This window comes from Sebastes fasciatus, chromosome 6 (genome assembly GCF_043250625.1).
Source record: "Sebastes fasciatus isolate fSebFas1 chromosome 6, fSebFas1.pri, whole genome shotgun sequence".
In the NCBI taxonomy this organism is placed as follows: domain Eukaryota; kingdom Metazoa; phylum Chordata; class Actinopteri; order Perciformes; family Sebastidae; genus Sebastes; species Sebastes fasciatus.
Window position 1 is genome coordinate 3,329,417 of NC_133800.1, and position 20,109 is coordinate 3,349,525.

General features: G+C 42.2%; 1 protein-coding gene across 2 annotated transcripts in view; it reads right to left on the bottom strand.

Moving 5' to 3' along the window:
• Positions 1-1,215: 1,215 nt before the first annotated feature.
• man1b1b (mannosidase, alpha, class 1B, member 1b) overlaps positions 1,216-20,109 on the bottom strand; it is a 32,479-nt gene continuing 13,585 nt past the window's right edge. The window contains exons 11-15 of one of the 2 annotated variants that reach the window (XR_012594211.1): positions 18,313-18,433; positions 16,426-16,620; positions 15,976-16,107; positions 4,313-6,379; positions 1,216-4,144 (exon numbers count right to left, since the gene is read on the bottom strand). Coding sequence is in view for 1 of the 2 variants with exons in the window: in XM_074637132.1 (XP_074493233.1) it covers positions 6,173-6,379; positions 15,976-16,107; positions 16,426-16,620; positions 18,313-18,433 (655 nt within the window). In the remaining variant the exon portion in view is untranslated. Of the gene's footprint in view, positions 6,380-15,975; positions 16,108-16,425; positions 16,621-18,312; positions 18,434-20,109 lie in introns of both variants that reach the window. The other variant, XM_074637132.1, reaches the window with a different exon arrangement.

Sequence of the window (20,109 nt, forward strand, 5' to 3'; positions counted from 1 at the left end):
CGATTTTTTTGCCACCTTTCTTTTCTGCATTTGTCAGTTTAAACTGTGTTGTTTTAAGTCTGGATTATGACTGTAACTTCTTCATATTTGTGTAATATTATAATACGATCTACGCACCGAGCTCTGATTGGTCAGTAGGCGGTGCTTTTATACGGGTTGATCTGGAGCAGTTTATGTGTTCAGCATAAGTTAGCATGGCGATCTACCCCGGTAAGAGGCTGAAAACCCTGAAGGGTTAACCCTGAACTTACCTCGCTAACCCCAAATCCTGCTTCAGAGTACAGACCTCTGATGTACCACCACGACAAGATCACTGTAGACCAGAGGCCTGTACTACGAAGCAGGATATGGCGTTAGAGAGGTAACTTCAGGGTTTTCCGTCCTACGAAGCTTGTTCACTTTTTTACCGAGGTAGATCGCCATGGTAACTGAAGCTGAACAGTTAACCTGCTCTGGAGCACGTTATGTTCCAGATAAGAAATCAACTCGTAATAAAAGCACCTCCTACTGACCAATCAGAGCTGAGTGCGCGGATCGTGTGATAATATTACACACATATGAAGTTTAAATCATAATCCAGACTAAAAACAAGTTTAAACTGATGAATGCAGGAAGGACAGCTGGATTTATGCTGTGGGTGTTTACCGCTTTGAATTATGTTTTTATATTTATTTTTTTTACTTGCTCTTGAGTCCGTTTCACACCGCCAGAGACAAGGACGCAGCTGAAAGAAGGTTGAAATAATGATAGATGCCACAAGTTAACCACAGGGTATAAAGAAGTTTAATCCATTACACTCTTAAACACTATATATGTGTAGACGACTATATCGGACTTTTGAGTGTTGCGTTAAATTAATAACTCTGTTAATTTATGCATTCACACATCGGGTGTTTTTTCTTTTACCAGCTTCCTGCATTTGGAAGCTTCAACTGTGTTAATTTGAGTCTGCATTATGTGTTTAATTTCTTTGTAGTGGATTGATTGGTCAGATGCTGCAAACACCGCCCCGTTCATGTGGACGCGCTCACAGCCAGACTGAGAAACCCTGGGTTGATTTACCGAGTTGATAACCAACGTCGTAGGACAGCTTAACGTGATCTCGGTTGTTAGGGTTAGTGAAGCCAGATAATGAGAAGATACCCTGGGTATGTTGAACTCTCTTCGTAGTACAGGCCTCAGCTTTGTTTCATGAGTCAATGATCGACACAAACATTTTGTTTCTGTTCAATAAAATCTCTTTAATTTCTACATTTTTACAAAATTAAAGCCGATCCAGCGTTTATTGTACACCATGTGACGATACATTTTGTATGTTTCAAATAAAAGACATGAAACCCCGTAGTTAATGACATTTCTGTATTGTGACCGCTGTGTGCAGCCTGCAACTAAAATAGAAGGGAATCAGCCATCAATGACTTCAATTTATCAAAAGCACTGAAAATATCTCCTTTGTTCTTCCTGAAAGGAGGAATGGCTTTTCATCGTTACAACCCCAACAATATCAAACACCGGGGTTGATTATATTATCAGCATATCTTTGGCTCAGGAATTATGCTGAAATACATCCAGGGAGGGGGGGTCACACAGAGCCCTCACAGGCAGGATTTAAATACACACAGTGGTAGAGATTAGCATTATGTAACCCCCAATGATTGCTTTGAGGGACTGTTGGAAAAATAGAAATCCTTTTTTTATTGTTCAGTCGTAAAAATAGTGATCACCGTGACCATATACTGTAGCAAACCAGCAACGTATGCACATGTAAGAAAAAGCTTGAATGGATAGAAATGGACATCAACAGCCAGCGAAGTTGTCTTTTTTGAAATGTTGTCTGGAGCAACATTAAAAGGCACACGTGAAACAACACCAAGGAAACAATACACCGAATATACAAGATGAGTTTGGTCTCGATACAAATTCAACACATACAAGTAGAGCTGTGATAAATATGTAAACTAGTAATAGTTACAGGAATGACGGCAAGCTGCTCTGAAGCTTCTGCTACTACAAAAACTCAAAATGCAGTGTTCTGTATTAAAGGTGCAACGTGTAACATCTGGTCAGAATGTAGTTTCAAACTTTCAAAAAAGTAAACGTATCAAAAGAATGCGAAGAAGTAACAGTTCTGACGTCGATGTGTTGTGCTACAGATATATCTAATGCCAACCAGCAAGGTCCGGCCCGTCCTGTCTTTTAATACCACGAGTTCCTCAAGAGGCGATAGTTGGTCACTGTAGCGTCCGGTCTGCCCTCAGTCCAACAGAAGTAGAGAGCTTGTACAATAATACATCCGTGCTCCGTGTGCGTTTTGTATTTATTGTATGAAATTAGGGATGTTCATAATTAACCGTTGCATGGTAAGTAACCTAATTAATTAAGTTAATTAATTAACCTGCTCTCCTACGGGTGGGGGGGGGAGGGGGGGTCTCCTGGCCGTGGGAAGGATGAGACGAAGGTGGGGGTCGTACCTCTTTGGATTTAATCCAATAAACAAACTACCAAAACGTACACGGACCGTACAGCGCCCGAATAGTGGCACAATTAACACAATACAGGCCGACACCACACATGAAAATGATATGGACCCAGCTGTAGAGATGAAATGCTGCCCCCTATTTGGTGGCTAGGCATTACACGCTGCACCTTTAAGATGGCTGCAATTATACCTTTCAATATACAGTACAAATCAATATACTATGCTACATTTATATTTAAAACCTCACAATTCGTTTCTGTCACTTGAAAGACAAACCGATACTCCACACCTTACCGAGGAAACTGACAGAAGAAGAAAGAAATGGAACATTCAGTGAAAAGAGCAGCTGCTCAGAACAATGTTTAATTTTTTTTTTTAAATCGTTGCTGCCAAGAACCCGTTGTTGTTCTCAAAAAACAAAAGCTTCACAGTTCATAAATAAATCTGCTGCTTGGCAACAACTGGAATCAGACCAAAGTCGGTCCCGAGTAGAGACTGATGCTGCATTCATCCTCATACGCAGGATTGTGAGAGTTTATCAGTAACACATCATTTCCCACAGCTAACATTTCCTTGTGGATGACGTCAGAGATCAGAGTTTATCACCCAACCCTGACCACGAGTTCGCAACGTGATATCAGACCAGTCATTTCCTTTAAAGCAGAAGGCCACCGTGATGCGTTCATGAACAATAGCTCTGCCTAGCCAGCCAGTCAGGGTTCACTTCCATGTCGCTGCAGGAAATAACGCCTCACAGACGACGGTTAGATGGAAGATTTATGTATTTTGGCCGATGTGGATCCTGTATCACAGTATATGCCATTTTAAATTGTGATATTCACATTTATCGTGATATAGTACAGTTTCTGGAAAATCAACTGAGAGACAGGACTGTCTGTGTTTGGCTAATCCAGCAGCATTTCAAATAGCTGACAAGGTACTTTTTTTATAATATCTAAATGAGAGTTGTGCATCAGTATAATGCAGTCCTACTCATTATTTTGCCTAATACCATTACATTACATTACAGTACATGTATTTCTCAGCTGGAGTTACTGGTGACTTTTCAGATGAAGACTTTACATGTAAAACAGTGTAATCATCTTATAAAATATGATGTGTTGTTACAAAAACTGCCCACCAGGATTTGAAGTAGTTCAAATTAGGGCCAGCTCCAACAAGGGTTAAGGGTTTGGAAGTGTTAATTAATGGCTTTATTAAATACTTTACTAAGACATTATAGATTCATCGTGGAGGCCATTGGGACAACTTTTGGGTTGGCAGGTAGATTGCAAAAAATCCATTCGGTTGGCGTTTCCTCCTTTGTATGTAAGTTTGAATACATTTAGCTGATAATGCTTCTGAATGCTGCTTCCAGCACTGGTTAAAGGGACTCTATGGATGTTTTTAAAGATAGAATTGTTTGTTATTACCAGTGTGTTAACAGGTTGTAACCTAACCTAAAAAATGAGACCTTCCGCGACTTTCTGGGTTTCCTCTCTCAGCCTGTAGACAGATGGACAGCGGACCTCAGATCATCTCTTACTGCTTGTTTACCTCCGGTCTGTGAAATCTTGCAGATGCCGTTAGGAGCACCGGAGGACACCGGAGGTTACCCGTTTCATGTACTACTGTCACGATATAGCGACCATTTTATTAAAATAACTTGTTTTAATCATATTTGCTCCATTCTCACCTACTTCAGCTTTAACAAGCAATTTCTGATTCTGTTCCTTTAACAGTATGACAGGAAAATATCTGACAAGTTGACAAACTGATAGATATTTATCACTATATCACTCAACCCTCTAATAAATGTTTTGTCTGTTGAACTTTTGTAGCTGCAGACATTTAATGATCGGTCGGTGTCATCCACTAATCATGTTGCAGCGTGAACATAGTTCTGAGCAATGTTACGACTTGACCTGAAGTGATTAAGTGTGGGATTTTCATGTAGTAAAGTCACATTTCCTGTATGACATGAATGCAGCATAGGACAGTAAATACATGGGCCGAGGGCCCGCTCTGGCCCGTCAGGAGGCTTTGGCTTTATTTCCTGTTTTCAAGCAGAAGAGGGAGGGCATCTGAGAATAGTTCCAGCCGGAGCACTTAATGACTACAGTATATTACACACAGTGTGATGAGGAATTTGCTTTTTTACTTGTATCCCTGTAATTATGGCCGGGACACACTGAGAATGTGAGCAGCGTGTGTGCATAGCGGAACCTGTAGTTTTTTTATTTCGCCATCCATGTAAACCGGTTAGAGCAGCCCCGCTGCCCGCGTGAGCAGCGTGGCTTAGGCTCGGGTCGAATGCGTGGCTAGATATCTTCTAGATATTCGAGGTCTCACCTATTTTTTTCCGCGTGGCGAGCGGTTCACAGCAAAGAGACAGTGAAAATGATCTTTTGACAGTATATTGGCATCTTACCAGCAGCATTACTACATCTGTAGAATATGTCAGACATGAAAAAAGTTCATATTTTAACTTTTAACTCAGCACTTCCGTTTCAAAATAAAAGGACAGAATTCCTTCATTTTTTTAAGACAAGGCTTTTTTTCTGAAATAATTGTAGACCGTGTTGTGGAAAATGCAGGGACTCACAGGGCTCCATAAATTCATAGAGTACCGGCTTATAATTGTGGATTATTACTATTATTTACAAATGAGCACAATCGTCTTAACCTTTTTTTCTGTCTAAAATTAATAAAAATGACATTTATAATGAAATGAAATGGCCGTTATGAAAGGCAAACTCTATGTAGAAAGAAACGGCTGACAGCAGCAGCAGAAACGCTGCCGGTGTGGACGCCACACGCGTGAGAGACGCAGCAGTTCAGTGAGGTAGCTGTCACGTGCTGCTCAGGCGGCCTGTGTGGCCCATCTGTTAAGAGTCACACCCGTGTTACAAACCCTTCAGCAGAGTGGTCAGGTTGGAGGTGCAGGAGGCAGGGTTTGCTTTCAGTTCAGACAGCTACTGGCTGCTATCAGGGAACGTTTTGCTACAAAGGCAACCAGCCTGTTGTCACTCCCAGCACTGGGGTCAGACCACCACTGCAGATACTGGCTTAGTTTCACAATGGCTTGAAAACTGTTAAAGAAAGCTTTTCATTGTAATAAGGATGCAATGCAGGCATACAAAAAAAAGAGTTATTTTTTCTGACACAAAATGGTCATTTTTGTTAGAAATAGGATGTGCACAGCTGTAAGCATAAGCTATGAGCAGCTTCAAAGCGAAAGTATCAGTATCAGTCCAACCCAATACTCCTCCTCATCCCCTCAACATGTGATTAAGACATCTTTGATTCAAGTCACAATCAGGTTTTTCTTGAATGCTGGTCAGGAGGACAGAAACCTTCCTCTGCTTCTCCAGCATAAACTCTACCACTACCAGAAGTCCATGCAACAAAAAGGACCACTCAAATAAATAAACAAGGCCACTGAACTGAACCAGGCTCTTGTCATTTTTTTTCGTGGCTATTAGCACATAGCGAACAATTGAATCAATCGGTAAAAAGGAGCCTTTTTCCATCTGTGGTCTGTGTTCAGGGTTGTTTCTGACAACATTCAGTCACAGTGACAAAAGACAAAGGAATTCTCTTGGTGTTGGACCAACCCTGAGATGTTGTTTTGTGTTTATACGTGCAGTTTTATCTGCCGTGTGAATTCCTGTGTGTTGGTGTGTGTGTGTGTCACGCAGTGGAGGGCCATATAGGCAGAGGGTGAGCTTCAGTGTTGAACACATACTGGTCGAGGCTGATGAGGTCGGGATCGTCTGAGAAGAGCAGGTACAGATATTTCAGGGTTTCTCCCAGGAAGAAGCTCTCCATCTTGTCTCGGGGGCTTACGTAGTCCGGGTCACGCACGTTATTGATGGAGGTGTAGCCACCGGAGGAAACCTGAGGAGGAACACACAGGGATTAGTCCATATTCACACAATCCATTTACTGTGTTTTAGAACATCAAAGGGGTTATTTACTAAACCTAACCCTAATCACCATTAGTGTTTGTCTACGGACACTAACGATGGAAATGGGAACAGCCGCAGATAAAGTGATTGGAATAAACTGCCTTTAAATAAATTACACAGTAGGGATGTCCATAATGAACCGTTTAACCGTTAACCGACATTAAGCATTTTAACCGATTAACGCTATCGGTTAAAACGGTTAAAAGAAATGTTAATGGGTCACGTGATGCGGTCATCGTGAGGAGTCGTTTTTCGCCGACCTCCCGTCACCACCAGATACAATTTACAATTTAAAGTTACTTTTTGACCCAGGCTGGACTTTCTAAACGTGGCTATCTATGTATGAACATGTCCGCTTCTGATCCAAACCAAGTTCAACGTGATGCCGTGGCTAGAACTCGCTCAGAGCTGAAGAAACTCCAGACCACTAGCATGGAAGCTACAGCTAACGTTAGCCAGCATGGCGCCGCCACCTGCGAGGAGGAGGGCTTGGCTACTCTCCTCGCGCAGGATGTCACACAGAAAATCAGCGCCTTAATGGATCAGAAGTTTACCGAACTTCATCTGACTCTGGAAGGATTTAACAACCGTATCGAAGGCAACACCAAGCGCATAACGGAGGCTGAATCACGTATCTCAGATGCTGAAGACTTCGTGACTTCATTGTCTAACAAGATCACGGCTCTAGAAAAGGAAGTGAATACTCTCTCACAACGAGCCGAGGACAGCGAAAACCGCAGCCGCAGGGAGAACATCAGGATTATTGGTCTGAAGGAAGGCACGGAGGGACAACAACCAACTTCATTTTTCGAATCATGGCTCCCCAAACTACTGGGTTTGCAAACCAAACGAGGGACGATTAAAATCGACAGAGCGCACAGATCCCTCGGCCCTCAGAAGGAAAAGTATACAAGACCGGTGATCATCAAGCTGCACAATTTCTGCGACAAACAGAGGGTCATGGCTGCAGTCAAGGAAAAAGAGAAGCTTCTGTACAACGGAAACCAAATCTACATTCGCCAGGACCTCTCGGTCCAGGTGAGGCAGACCCGACGGGAGTTCAATGATGTTTGCCAGCGTCTCATCATGCGAGGGATACGCTTCCAGATGCGCTTTCCAGCCAGCCTGTGCTTTTCGTACAACAACCAGGACTACACTTTCAAGTCTCCACGCAAGGCTTGGGAGTTTGTGAAGGACTGGGACAAATGAAAAACTTGGTCAGGTACAACTCCGTCTCTTTTCCTGCTCTCTGTGGGATGGGGACATGAAGGAATATTTTGAACTAGTTTAGGGCGACTCAGCTGTCTCTTGTACATATTCTAAGCTTCATACACCCGAACATTATACACGTTTCCTATACATCCATGAGCGCACACACACATTCACTTTAGCTGGTTGTAGAACCCTGCATTACGCACATGCACACAATTACGCACGTAAATAGTCCCGTAGGCTACAGCCGAGCGCGCGCTCTGGCAGATACAGACACTCTTTATAATATACCCAGCTCTCACGTGTTATTTATATTCTGTTTTGAGAAAATAACGGGGTCAATACTTTGTTTTAAAACGGTCATTGCATTTCTTTTTTGTGTGTGAATAATCTAATGGACTGGATAAAGTCAAGGCTGACCTCAGTTTCTTATGATCTTGGCCTTTGATAACGTCTTTTTCAGTTCATGTGGTGTTTCTGCCATACATAATCTCTCCTTTTGACAACTTCCTGTTCTTTTTGAGTTGCATAATTAAGACCTTTAAAATGCTGAGTCGCCCACCACCTTTTATCTTTATCTTTTTTTTTTTTTTATCGCCACACTAATAAGTTGTTGCCTCTAATGATTTTTTTTTTTTGTGTAACACTGGAATGAGTAATAATTAGTATAGCCCTATACTGTTGGACAACTGTACTTTTCAAGGTGGTAGGTGGCGGGAGGGTGACAGAAGTTGATCTGGATCTTTAGGGGTAAGTTATGGGATCTAGATTTCTCTCCTGGTTTGGTGGAATGTTACTTCTCAGCTTCACGCACCCAAATGTGTTCACCATTTGTGATTTTTGTTGTGTTTTCTTTGAGAAAGTGTTCGATAGGCTCCAGCTGTCAGGCTTTGTTTTTGAGGGTAATGTTTTGTGTTTTATTTTTTGTTATCCTGTTCCATTGTTTTCAGTTTTCTCATGTAATAAGATGTCCTCTCTCTCATGTAAGACTAGATCTTATCAGACTTCTCATCTTAGTTTGGGTTTTGTAAACCCATTTGCAAATATGCTTCCACCCATTTACCTTGTTAGTGGTTGTACTTATGAGTGATCTCAAAATTACCTCGCTAAATGTTAAAGGTTTAAACCATGTCGTCAAGCGCCAAAAGATTCTTACTTTACTAAAAAAGGAGAAGTGCCACATCGCCTTCTTACAGGAAACCCACCTGTCCGATCTGGAACATATTAAATTACGTAGAAATTGGGTTGGGCAAGTTTTTTATTCCTCCTTTAAATCCAACAGTCGAGGTGTGGCTATTCTCTTACATCGCAGCCTTCCTTTTACATTGGATAGAACAGTAACCGATAAAGAAGGGCGTTATGTGCTTATTTCCGGATACATCTATGGAGAGCACATTTTACTGGGTTGCATTTACGCCCCCAATATATATGAATCTACCTTTTTTCCCAAACTTCTGGCAGACATGTCTGACTTTTCTACCTCCTTTACTTTGATAGGTGGTGACTTTAATTGTACCCCTGACTCTACTGTCGATCAATCTCCTCCTAGGCCTATTCCTTCTCGCAAAAGTCTTAAACTGGCTGAATTTTGTACTGACTTGGACTTGAATGATGCATGGAGAGTTCTTAACCCAACAGGCCGGGACTATACCTTCTTCTCTAAGCCTCACCAGTCCTTCTCTAGAATTGATTTTTTCCTTTCTTCCAGGACACTTTTAGATAGAATTAAAGACTGTATTATAGGAAGTCAGACTATATCTGACCACGCCCCTATCAGCGTAACCATTGGTCCCCCGTATAAAGACCCCTCTTGTAGACACTGGCGCCTGAGCCCTTCCTTATTAAGCAGCCCACCCTTTGTTGATTTCCTTAGTAAAGAACTTAAACAATTCCTTGCTGAGAATAAATCACCTGAAGTGAGTTCTACTACTTTGTGGGAGGCAGCTAAGGCTTACCTTCGTGGGGCTATCATATCCTACACATCAGCACAAAAGAAAAAGGCTCTCAAAACCCAGTTAGAGTTGGAGAAGAAAATTAAGGAGTTGGAGGGAGAATTTAAAAGTTCTCCATTCAGGTCCATTGGGGAACAGTTGGATGCTACGCGTTCTGCTTTAAATCAACTGTTAACAAAGAATGCAGAGTCTTCAATATTTTTTGCAAAACATAGGCTCTATGAATCAGGTAATAAACCAGGTCGCCTGCTGGCCCGTCTGGCCAAGGGGGGGAGCGGTTCAACCTCAATATCGGCGCTCCAAGACACCAATGGAGTTAGATGTCACAAATCTACTGAAATAAATAAAATTATGAAGGTCTTTTATCAGAAATTATATTCATCAGATGGTCTCACCTCTGAGGAGACAAGGGGAAGATTCCTTGGCAAAATAAAATTACCAACTCTCTCAGATGACCAAAAGGAAGGCTTATGCAAACCAATCACAGAGGAGGAGGTTCTGGAAACTATTCGGGTACTTAAAGGAGGGAAGGCGGCAGGGCCTGATGGGTACTGCCCAGAATTTTATAAAAAACTAGGGAATATCATAGTAAGCCCTCTTACAGACATGTATAGAGATTCTTTTGAAAATGGCTGCCTCCCCTCAACTCTTAATCTAGCTAATATCTCCCTTATTCTGAAGAAGGGCAAACCCCCCGACCTATGTGGCTCCTATAGGCCTATTAGCCTTATCCCGGTAGAAAATAAGTTGCTTACCAAACTACTTGCTAGGAGGTTAGAATTGCTTCTGCCCTGTATTATTAATCCTGACCAGACGGGTTTTGTTCATGGGCGCTACTCACATACAAACATTAGACGGCTGTTGAATATTATCCAATTTACTAACCATTTTAAAAAGAAGGCCCTCGCCATTTCTTTAGATGCCGAAAAGGCGTTCGATAGAGTTGAGTGGCACTATCTATATGACGTCCTTGAGAGGTTTGGTTTGGGGGGGGATTTCCTTAAGTGGATCCAAACTATTTACCACTCCCCCACGGCCTGTATTATAACTAATGGTCTGCGCTCGGGCTCCTTCCCTTTGGAAAGGTCCACACGCCAGGGCTGCCCTCTAAGCCCTCTGCTCTTCGCCATCACTCTCGAGCCGTTGGCAGAAGCCATTAGATGCCATGGAGATGTGAGGGGTATAGCTGTCGAGGGTACCACTCACAAAATTGCGTTATATGCTGACGACATCCTTTTATTCCTTACCTCTCCTGAAACTTCTGTTCCCACCATCCTAGCAATAATAAACGAATTTAGCTATATCTCAGGCTACAAGATAAACTTTAGCAAATCCGAGGCTATGCCCCTGGGCAGCTTCAGTGATACCAGCATGTTAGTAAATTTCCCTTTCAAGTGGTCCACTGCTGGTTTCACGTACCTAGGTCTAAAAATATCGCCAGATAACCACGACTTATGGAAATTTAACTTTGCCCCTGTACTTAATACAGTGAAACAAGATCTGGTTCGGTGGCATGATCTTCCGCTTTCACTTATTGGTCGTGTTAGCCTGATAAAGATGAACGTACTCCCTCGACTTCTATACCCTCTACAAATGTTGCCACTGCGCATCTCCAAAAAAGTTAACAAAGACTTGGAGAGATCCTTTTCAAAATTTATTTGGCACGGTAAAAGGCCGAGACAAAAGTTTAGTTCTCTGCAGTTGCCCAAAGAAAAAGGTGGTTTAGCGGTACCCAACATGCTCTTTTATAACTGGGCCTGTCACATTCGTACTCTTTGGACTTGGTTACACTCATATCTTAGGCTCGAAACTTGTGTAGACTCTTGGGCGTGCTCCCCTGAGTCCCTGTGGAGTTTGGTGACATGTGGACCGGAAAAAATTAAAATGAACATTAAGAATAACCCTTTAATTATCAACTCTATTAAAGTGTGGCGGGAGATCTCCGTTTACATGGATAGACGAGGTGTCAAATCCATGCTGTCTCCCATCTGTAATAATCAGGAATTTTTACCAGGCTTGAGGCTTTCTTTATTCCACTCATGGCGTGACAAAGCGATTCATGTGATAGGGGACGTGTTTGAGGTTAATACCTTGATGTCCTTTCAGCAGCTTCAAGACAAATTTAATCTCCCTAAAGATCACTTTTTTGCATATTTACAATTAAGGCATTTTGTTAATACACTTGTAAAGCCTACAGAGGACATTTCCATCTATAGTGAGGCAGAAAAGTTTATCCGTGAGCAGAAGGGTTTTAAGCACGGAATATCCCGTTTCTATTCTGTACTTTACTCTCAGGATAAATATGACACGACCAAATTATCACGCAAATGGGAGGGTGACATGGGTAATGACTACAATGAGGAAGACTGGCGGGAGGCAGTGCACCTGGTGCAATCAACCTTCACTTGCAACAGGCTTGCGGAGATTCAATATAAAATATTACATAGGCTCCATATAGCCCCTGTTACCCTCCACAAAATATCTCGAACCATCTCTCCCATTTGCGGTAAATGTAACACAGACCTTGGGTCCCATTACCATTACTTTTGGGGGTGCAATCGGATTGCTAGATACTGGAATCACGTAGCCCGAGAACTGAGCGGGATCTTTAAGACTACAATAAGTAAGGATCCAGGGTTATTTTTACTGGGTTTGCCCTCTAAAGTAGTTTCTCTCTCGAGAAATCAGTACAAATTGCAGGACAAACTTCTACTCCTTGCTCGTAAATGCATCCTGCTAAAATGGGTGAAAGACACCCCACCCACAGTAACTTTCTGGTACAGGGAGATCTTCAATGTACTGCCACATGAAAGGATGAGTGCAGTCCTTAGGGGTGTTGAGGGCTCATTTATTAAGATCTGGAACCCTGTCCTGGACTATATACCATCAGAGCTCAAACACACTCTGTTGAAAGGCCAATACCCTTCAGGGTGGAAGCAAATTATGCCTAGTGCCACGTAAAACATAAAATATATTTCTAGGATCACCGTTTACCACTCATGAGAGTCTGAGGACAATATACTTTACTCTATGAGATACTATCTGCTATTCTTAGTCTTCTTTTTTTTTTATGTATTTATTTTTATGTAGGTATGTGTGTATGTATATGTAGGTATGTATGTGTATATATGTATATATATATTTATATATATATATATATATATATATTTATTTTTGCGATCAGTTTATCCACTGTTATTTTATGTAAAATGTCCCTTTTCACCCATTTTTATAATTCATTTATTTTTATTTATTGGTTTTGGGGGAGGGTGGGGGGTCTGACTGTATAGAATAACTGTTGAACATAACATTGCTGTGAGCCTTCTGTTCTGAAAATAATAAAAATATGAAATGTTAATAATTATCTCAAAAGCTGAGCGGCTCAGAGGAGCGGCTCGTCACTTTAAGGAGAGAAGCTGGTCCACCTTAACAGCCCACCTTAAGAGGCAGAGCCGGAGTTGCAGGATACAGGAAATCAGCTCCGGTTTCTGGCTTGCTTGAGCGGAGCGGAGGAGTTGTAGTTTCATAGCATTTATTCACCGACAAATAAACTGTCCACACTGCTACACCTACGTTCACAGCTAGAACACCACCAACAACCTCACACTCACCGCCAACACACACACACGGTCTGTTGGAAACTCACTAAAGTTACACAGACTACGTGTGAGGAGGCGAGCACGAAGCCTCCGGCAATGCTAGAGCTGCTAACGTAGCACAAACACACACACTGTTTGTTGGTCACTCGCTAAAGTTACACCGGGCAGACACACAGCTGACAACCTGCTAAACTAAACTAAATGTGCGATGGAGACTTTTACTGGGAAAGTGGCTGCATGTCCGCGACACTACACGCAGCATCGTAGCTGCTAAGTTAATGCTCCCGGACGCTGAACTGGAGACTCCCATCAACATATATCTGTTGTACTCCTGCAGCTGGTACACCGCTGCTTGTGAGGCACAAATCTTGTCGGTTAACGGTTAATAATCGGTTAACGAGGGTCGGTTATCGGTTAAGAACATTTTTCAAAATGAGCATCCCTATTACACATTCTTGAAGAGGGAAGGATATTTGTGAGGAATTACATTAGAGAGAGAGGAGTTCTTAAACAGTTTTCAACAGTGCTGCAAATTATATTCCTTTTTCTTCCAGACTTACGGCGGGTTCACATCGGGAACAGAAGCGCCGCGCTATGTTAATTGTCGTGCGAGCTGAAGCCTCGCTGTTCACATCAGAAGCATATTTCTCTGTGCGAGTCAACAAGCGATTCTGCTCCTCTGCTGTTTATCTCTCACTCTCTGTCTGTTTTTGTGTGTGCGTGTGTGTGTGTGTGTGTGTGTGTTTGTGTTCCTCTCTCTCACTCTGTTTAGACAAATATGTGGAATAAGTACGTAATTTAAAACCCACGATCACAAACAGCAGTGACACTAGGCTATATCTAATAAATATAGTGGATGGATTTAGAAATGTGATTGGGGGGGGGGGACTGGGAGGGAATCGGACAAATTAAAACTCTGGGAGAACAGCAGGGAGAGAGGGGAGGGAAGTCAAAGGCGTTCGTGGGATGCATACATCGTTTATAGTAGATTATCAGTGTGTTTTCTTGCCAGATTTGTTCGCGGCATGTGGAAAAAAATAGACCAGTCGCCAAAACTAGAGGATCGCGAGCCGGCTGCGGAGCTCCGTGGCGCGCCGCGTGCTATGTGAACAGCTCAATTGATTTACATGGGCGCCATCACAGCGTTTCTGTTCCTGAAGCGAACCCACTCTGCAATGATTAATCAGTTTTAGCTGCTATATGTATGAATTTTTTTTCCCACCCACCATACTTCAGGTAATCAGAAGATCAGCGGTTTGATTGCTCGGCTCCTCCAGTCTGCATGTCGAAGTATGCAGACTGGGCAGGATACTTAACCCCAAACTGCTCCTGAAGGCTGTGCCATCGGTGGGTGATTGAGTAATCTTAGATTAGATGCTGATGGGCAGGTTGGCACCTTGCATGGCAGCCTCTGCCATCAGTGTATGAATGTGTGTTTGTGTCTTTGAGTGGTCGGAAGACTAGAAAGGCGCTTTATAAAAAAGCAGTCAAGTCCAAACGCATTAGTTGAAGCCTGACAAGATGGGGGTTTTCGTGTGATCTCATGATATCACAAGAATCGAGCTGCCATGCAAGGCAAGCTGAATGTGACTGTGTGATAGGGCTGCGCAATTATGGCCAAAAGGATAATCCCGATTATTTCGATCAATATTGAGATCATGATTATCTATAAATTAGATTAGGTTTGATTTTTGTCATCTATAGTGGTTATTTGCATAAAAACACACAATTCAAATGATTACAAAATACATTTTTGTATTTTTATTTAAATATTTGCTTTGATTAAAAAAAGAAATTGATTTAATGAATTGGCATTGATAGCTCTAATTGTATTTTATAAGCTGCTTAGAGCTAGTGTTAGGAAGTTAAACGGGTGATGATTCTCTATATCATATTGTTGTGAAAACATCTCCTAACAACTGGATTTATTCAAGTTTCTCACCAAAAAGTACATTTACAAAAGATGACATCTGAACACATCATGATAGCGTTGTAGTTTACCATTGCCTCATTAGTACTGTGTAGCACTTGAACGCACTATAATGTAACTCAATTGAACCTCCGTTAACAGAGCTCTTTAGCTCCGTGCTGTCGGTCACTCCTTCTCTGAGCAGCATCATGTGAATAAATTACAATATAATAAGTGTCTGATTAAGTTAGTTGTTCCAAATGTTTTAAAGTTGTTCCTCCGCGGCTTATTTTGGACTCCTAGTTGATCAAATTGCAGCTTCATGTCTTCCTCACTCACACTGAAGAACTTCCACACCGACAACATGTGTGTGTGTGTGTGTGTGTGACATTACTGACAGTGCTGCTGTGTGCCAACATAAAACCATCATGTGGCGGCTGCATATGTGTGGATGACCGGCAAAAAAAAAAAAACTTATTTATGAGACTGTTGAAAACTGTCCGGCTTCGATCGGCTGCTGATTGACGGTGCAGCTCTAGCTGTTGGTTTAGGAAGCGCATGATTTATGCTGCAGAGTTTTCTGTGAGCGGAGCATTTTAAACATCAATATCGCCTCATATCATGTTTGTGGGGGAATGTAGGAAGCCAAAACCGTGATCGCGATTAATATTCGATTAATTGTGCAGCCCTACTGTGTAATATAAATTAAAGACAACAGTTGTTACCAAACCTGATGTGAGGGGGGTCCCCAGACAGCAGATATTATTTTGTCCTATAAAAACCCAGCTAAGACATTGATCCTTACTTAATGTGATCGAGACAGATCAGTGTAGACGGCCTACATTTTACTGACCTTGGTGTACTTGTTAAAGTTTTGGAGAATCTCCGAGCCCCAGTCCTGGTACTTGGGGTCCTTGGTGAACCTGTACAGGTAGAAGAGACTCTCCACCGTTTCTGGTCGCAGGAGGTTGTGCCTGTCTGCAAGCTATCGTCACAGGGAATACGAAGGTGACACAAACAGTACATTAAGAGCCATCTTTGTAGGATTGTTTACCGTTACAATTTTTACGGATTTCCTGCATTTCTACTGTAGAACATTTTCCTTAACATCCTCATCTATGTGATTTGTGGGAAGTTTGGGTCACATTTGCCTTCTTCCCCAGGCATTTAAGCAATGCCCTTATCCAAAATTACACAAAATGAGTTTGTAGGTACAAGATTCTGAGATTGCAAAGGACACTACTGCATAACTAGGACCGGATACGGTCTGTATCCACTCCTGGACAACTGCCTCTCTACCTACCTTAACGTCGATGTCTCGGTTACTGCCCTGATGCATGTTGAAGTGGACGATCTCTGGGCTGAGGCCTGTTTCCATCTGGATGTACATCTGGTAGCAGGTCTCCATCAGCTGTTTGGCCAGATCCATGTGATCAGCAGGCAGGCCGTTGTGGGCACCGAGAGCCAGAGTACCCGGCAGAAAACACACTAGATGGTCCTGTAAAAAAAAAAACAGTGTACACGAGACGAGAGTTAACACAGTCGTAATAACGTATACATTCCGGTCTCCCATATTGACTTGAATTATTAGTATTTAAATTAATGACGATTAACTTCAATATAAACTGGGGAAAAAAAAGTTCAGAAACTTGTGTTTGGTGGATTATTTCTCTGTTTTTACAATGCTAACTGGCATTGTATTTTACATGGTTGGAAAGCATGTTTATTTACCTTCACAATGATGGCAACTTGTAAGGATCATGCATTTGTGGGATGAGCAGCACAGCTGATTATGTGGGTAGTGCACAGGAAAAATTTGACAAAATGCTCTGCCGATGGTGAACAGTGTATTCTCCTGTTGGTATTGACTCTTGTTTTGAGTTGTTTGGTGGATTGGATGATTGAACTCTCTATCAGTAACAAGGAACAAACAAGACATATTGGCTATTTTACACTTTATTCATTTAATCCACCGTCAGGAGCCTCAGTAGCGGGTGGAAGATCCATACGCAGCCACAACAGCCTGGCACCTCCTCCTCATGCTGGTCACCAACCTGGTCACACGTTGCTGTGGGATGGCGTTCCATTCCTCAACCAGGATTCGTTGCAGGTCAGCCAACGAGGTTGTGTTGGTCACTCTAACACGTACAGCACGCCCAAGCTGATCCCACAAGTGTTGAATTGGGTTGAGGTGTGGACTCTTGGCAGGCCGTTCCATTCTCTCTACTCCCACATTGTGGAGGTAGGCTGTGATAAAGCTCTGTGGGGGCGAGCGTTGTCATCTTGGAGGATGAAGTTAGGTCCCAGATTGTGGAGATATGGGATCGCCACTGGCTGCAGAATCTCATCCCGATATCTCACTGCATTGAGATGGCCTTCAATGATGACAAGCCTTGTTTTGCCAGTGAGGGAGATGCCCCCCCACACCATGACACTGCCCCCACCAAAAGCTGTTACTCCATCGGTGCAACAATCAGCATAGCGTTCTCCGCGTCGTCTCCATACTTTGACCCTGCCACCCAACTTTGGCAGACAGAACCTGGACTCATCACTGAACATGACATTCCCCCACATGTTCAGGTTCCATTGTCTGTGTTGTCGACACCAGCGCAAACGGGCCTGACGGTGAAGGGCAGTCATTGAAGGCTTCCTGGTAGCCTTATGAGAATACACTGTTTACCATCGACAGAGAATTTTGGCACATTTTTCTTGAGCGCTCCCCACATAATCAGCTGTGCTGCTCATCCCACAAATGCATGATCCTTACAAGTTGGACATCATTGTGAAGGTAAATAAACAGGCTTTCCAACCATGTTGGAAACCATGTCCAAACAGGCTTTTTTTTCCCAGTTTAGTTTCATCTCTGCAGCTTCCGAGTTGATCAATAATCTTCATCTCTTACATCTCTCACTGTAGATGAAGGACAAAATTGAAATTAGCAATTTACACTTAAACTAAACTCAGCTCAGAAGTAGGGCTGTCAATTGATTACAAATTATAATCGCGATTAATTGCATGATTGTCCAAAGTTAATCGCGATTGATCGCAAATTAATTATACATTTTTGATCCGAAGTATGTGTGTGTGTGTGTATATATATATATATATATACACATATATATATATAGTGTATATATTGTAAGTACAGACCAGCAAAAGAACCTTGAGGATGGTTTTGAATATTACTGACCATTTTAGGGCTGAACTGTCCATGTGAGATTTCTCCAACAAAGGTGAGGCCATTAGGTGAAGACTTCTGCAACAGGTTCTTCTTTACACCCTCTATTGCCTGCAGATAGTCCTCCAAGAGCCTGAAAACACACAGACAGTGAATGACATTTCAACCATGTTGTGGTTCCAAAATTTGAATTATTCCGTCATCGAGCATGATATGTTTGAGTCCTGCCCTGCCTTTTCCTTAATAACTATTCTGCACATGCCTGTATTGTCATGTAGAATAACATTTAGAAAACCAAATAAATGGATTTTAGTTTGTTTTGGGGGTTTTTTCATGACAAAAGCCCCCTTCAGTCGCCAGGAGTATCGTAGATTAACGTTGGTAGTCTCCTCCGACAGCCAAATTGACACATTTGCATTGAGACAATGAATGAACCATAGAAACCAATTTGCAGGGCAATATTGGGTGAAACGCCAGCAGGGACTGTGGTTTGAGAGGAGTCATGGTTTGGAATTGCTTATAGGCTACCATTAGCTCTCTCTCTCTCTCTCTCTCTCTCTCTCTAACACATACACAAAGCGAGCGGACTGAGGGACAGATGGATGGACAACCCGAAAACATAATGCATTCAGCCACGGCTGGCGCGGAGGCAAAAAAAATAAAGATTGAGGAGAACATAGGTTGCGAATGCATCCAGCATTCACTACCAATGAGGATGACACTTTCCTATGTAATATACAATAAAGATTTTTTTCCCCCACAACAGATATGCAGCAGATTATTTCTTCAAGTAATATTCAGTGCCTGAAAATTGACATTCAAATATATTCCCTTAAGAATGAGTGCATTATGAAATCCTCTATTGACTACCATTAGAATCCAATGTACATGCCAAGTAATGTAGGTCAAAACCCAGAAGTGACACAAAAACACACTTCCAACAGATAATTGAGACATTGAAAGCTGCTTAATCTCAGTTTATATACCCTCAAGCGCTGCTTAGAGTCTGGAGGGGATTGTTGTTCCAGTTTAATCTCTCATCAGTCCTACTGAAAGCCAAAGTAACCAAATGCTGCCAGTGCTGACAAAAGAGAAAAAAGCACTTCCATCTCTACATATGATTGTAGTGTTGATATAGTGTTTGAAAATATATAGTGTTGATATAGTGTTTGAAAATAAAATTCATATTCAGAACGGGCTGAATCGGGCTGAGTGCTTGGCCTGTGTTTTTTTTGCTGCTTGCAGCTTTATTGAAAACCGCTCATACAAACAACTTCAACTGCGCTTCTTCGTGTCCTGAGCAATACACCTGCCTTGACATAGATGCGTCACACACCCAAGTCACAGCTACTCACGGTCAGAAACACAAACACTCTGGTTCACGGGAAAAAAAACACACGGTGAAATACACTTAGCGGAAGGTCATTTTCAAATAGCCGTATCAATTCGCTTGCATTGACATAACCACTGCTGTTATAAAGTAGAGCATGGATTTAATGAGTGGAGGTATTTTGCCGGCGGTAAAGTTAGTATTAGTCAAAAACGTACAAAATTTGAGTGTTGCTGTTCCTGTGGGCTACTCGCTCGTGCTTGATGACTCCAGGGAAGTGAAGAAAAGTTTGGTAGTGTTGTTATGCAGCATCCATATAGCGCTGGCAGGCTGTGTAGCAAAATTGACGAAGCTGAAATTCGGCCCGACTCTAAAATGAGTCGTGAGGCTCAAAATTCGGGCCAGAAACAGGCTAAAAATCATACAGTGTGTATGCCCAGCTTAGGAAACAACATAGACGCAATTGACAGCAATTTTTG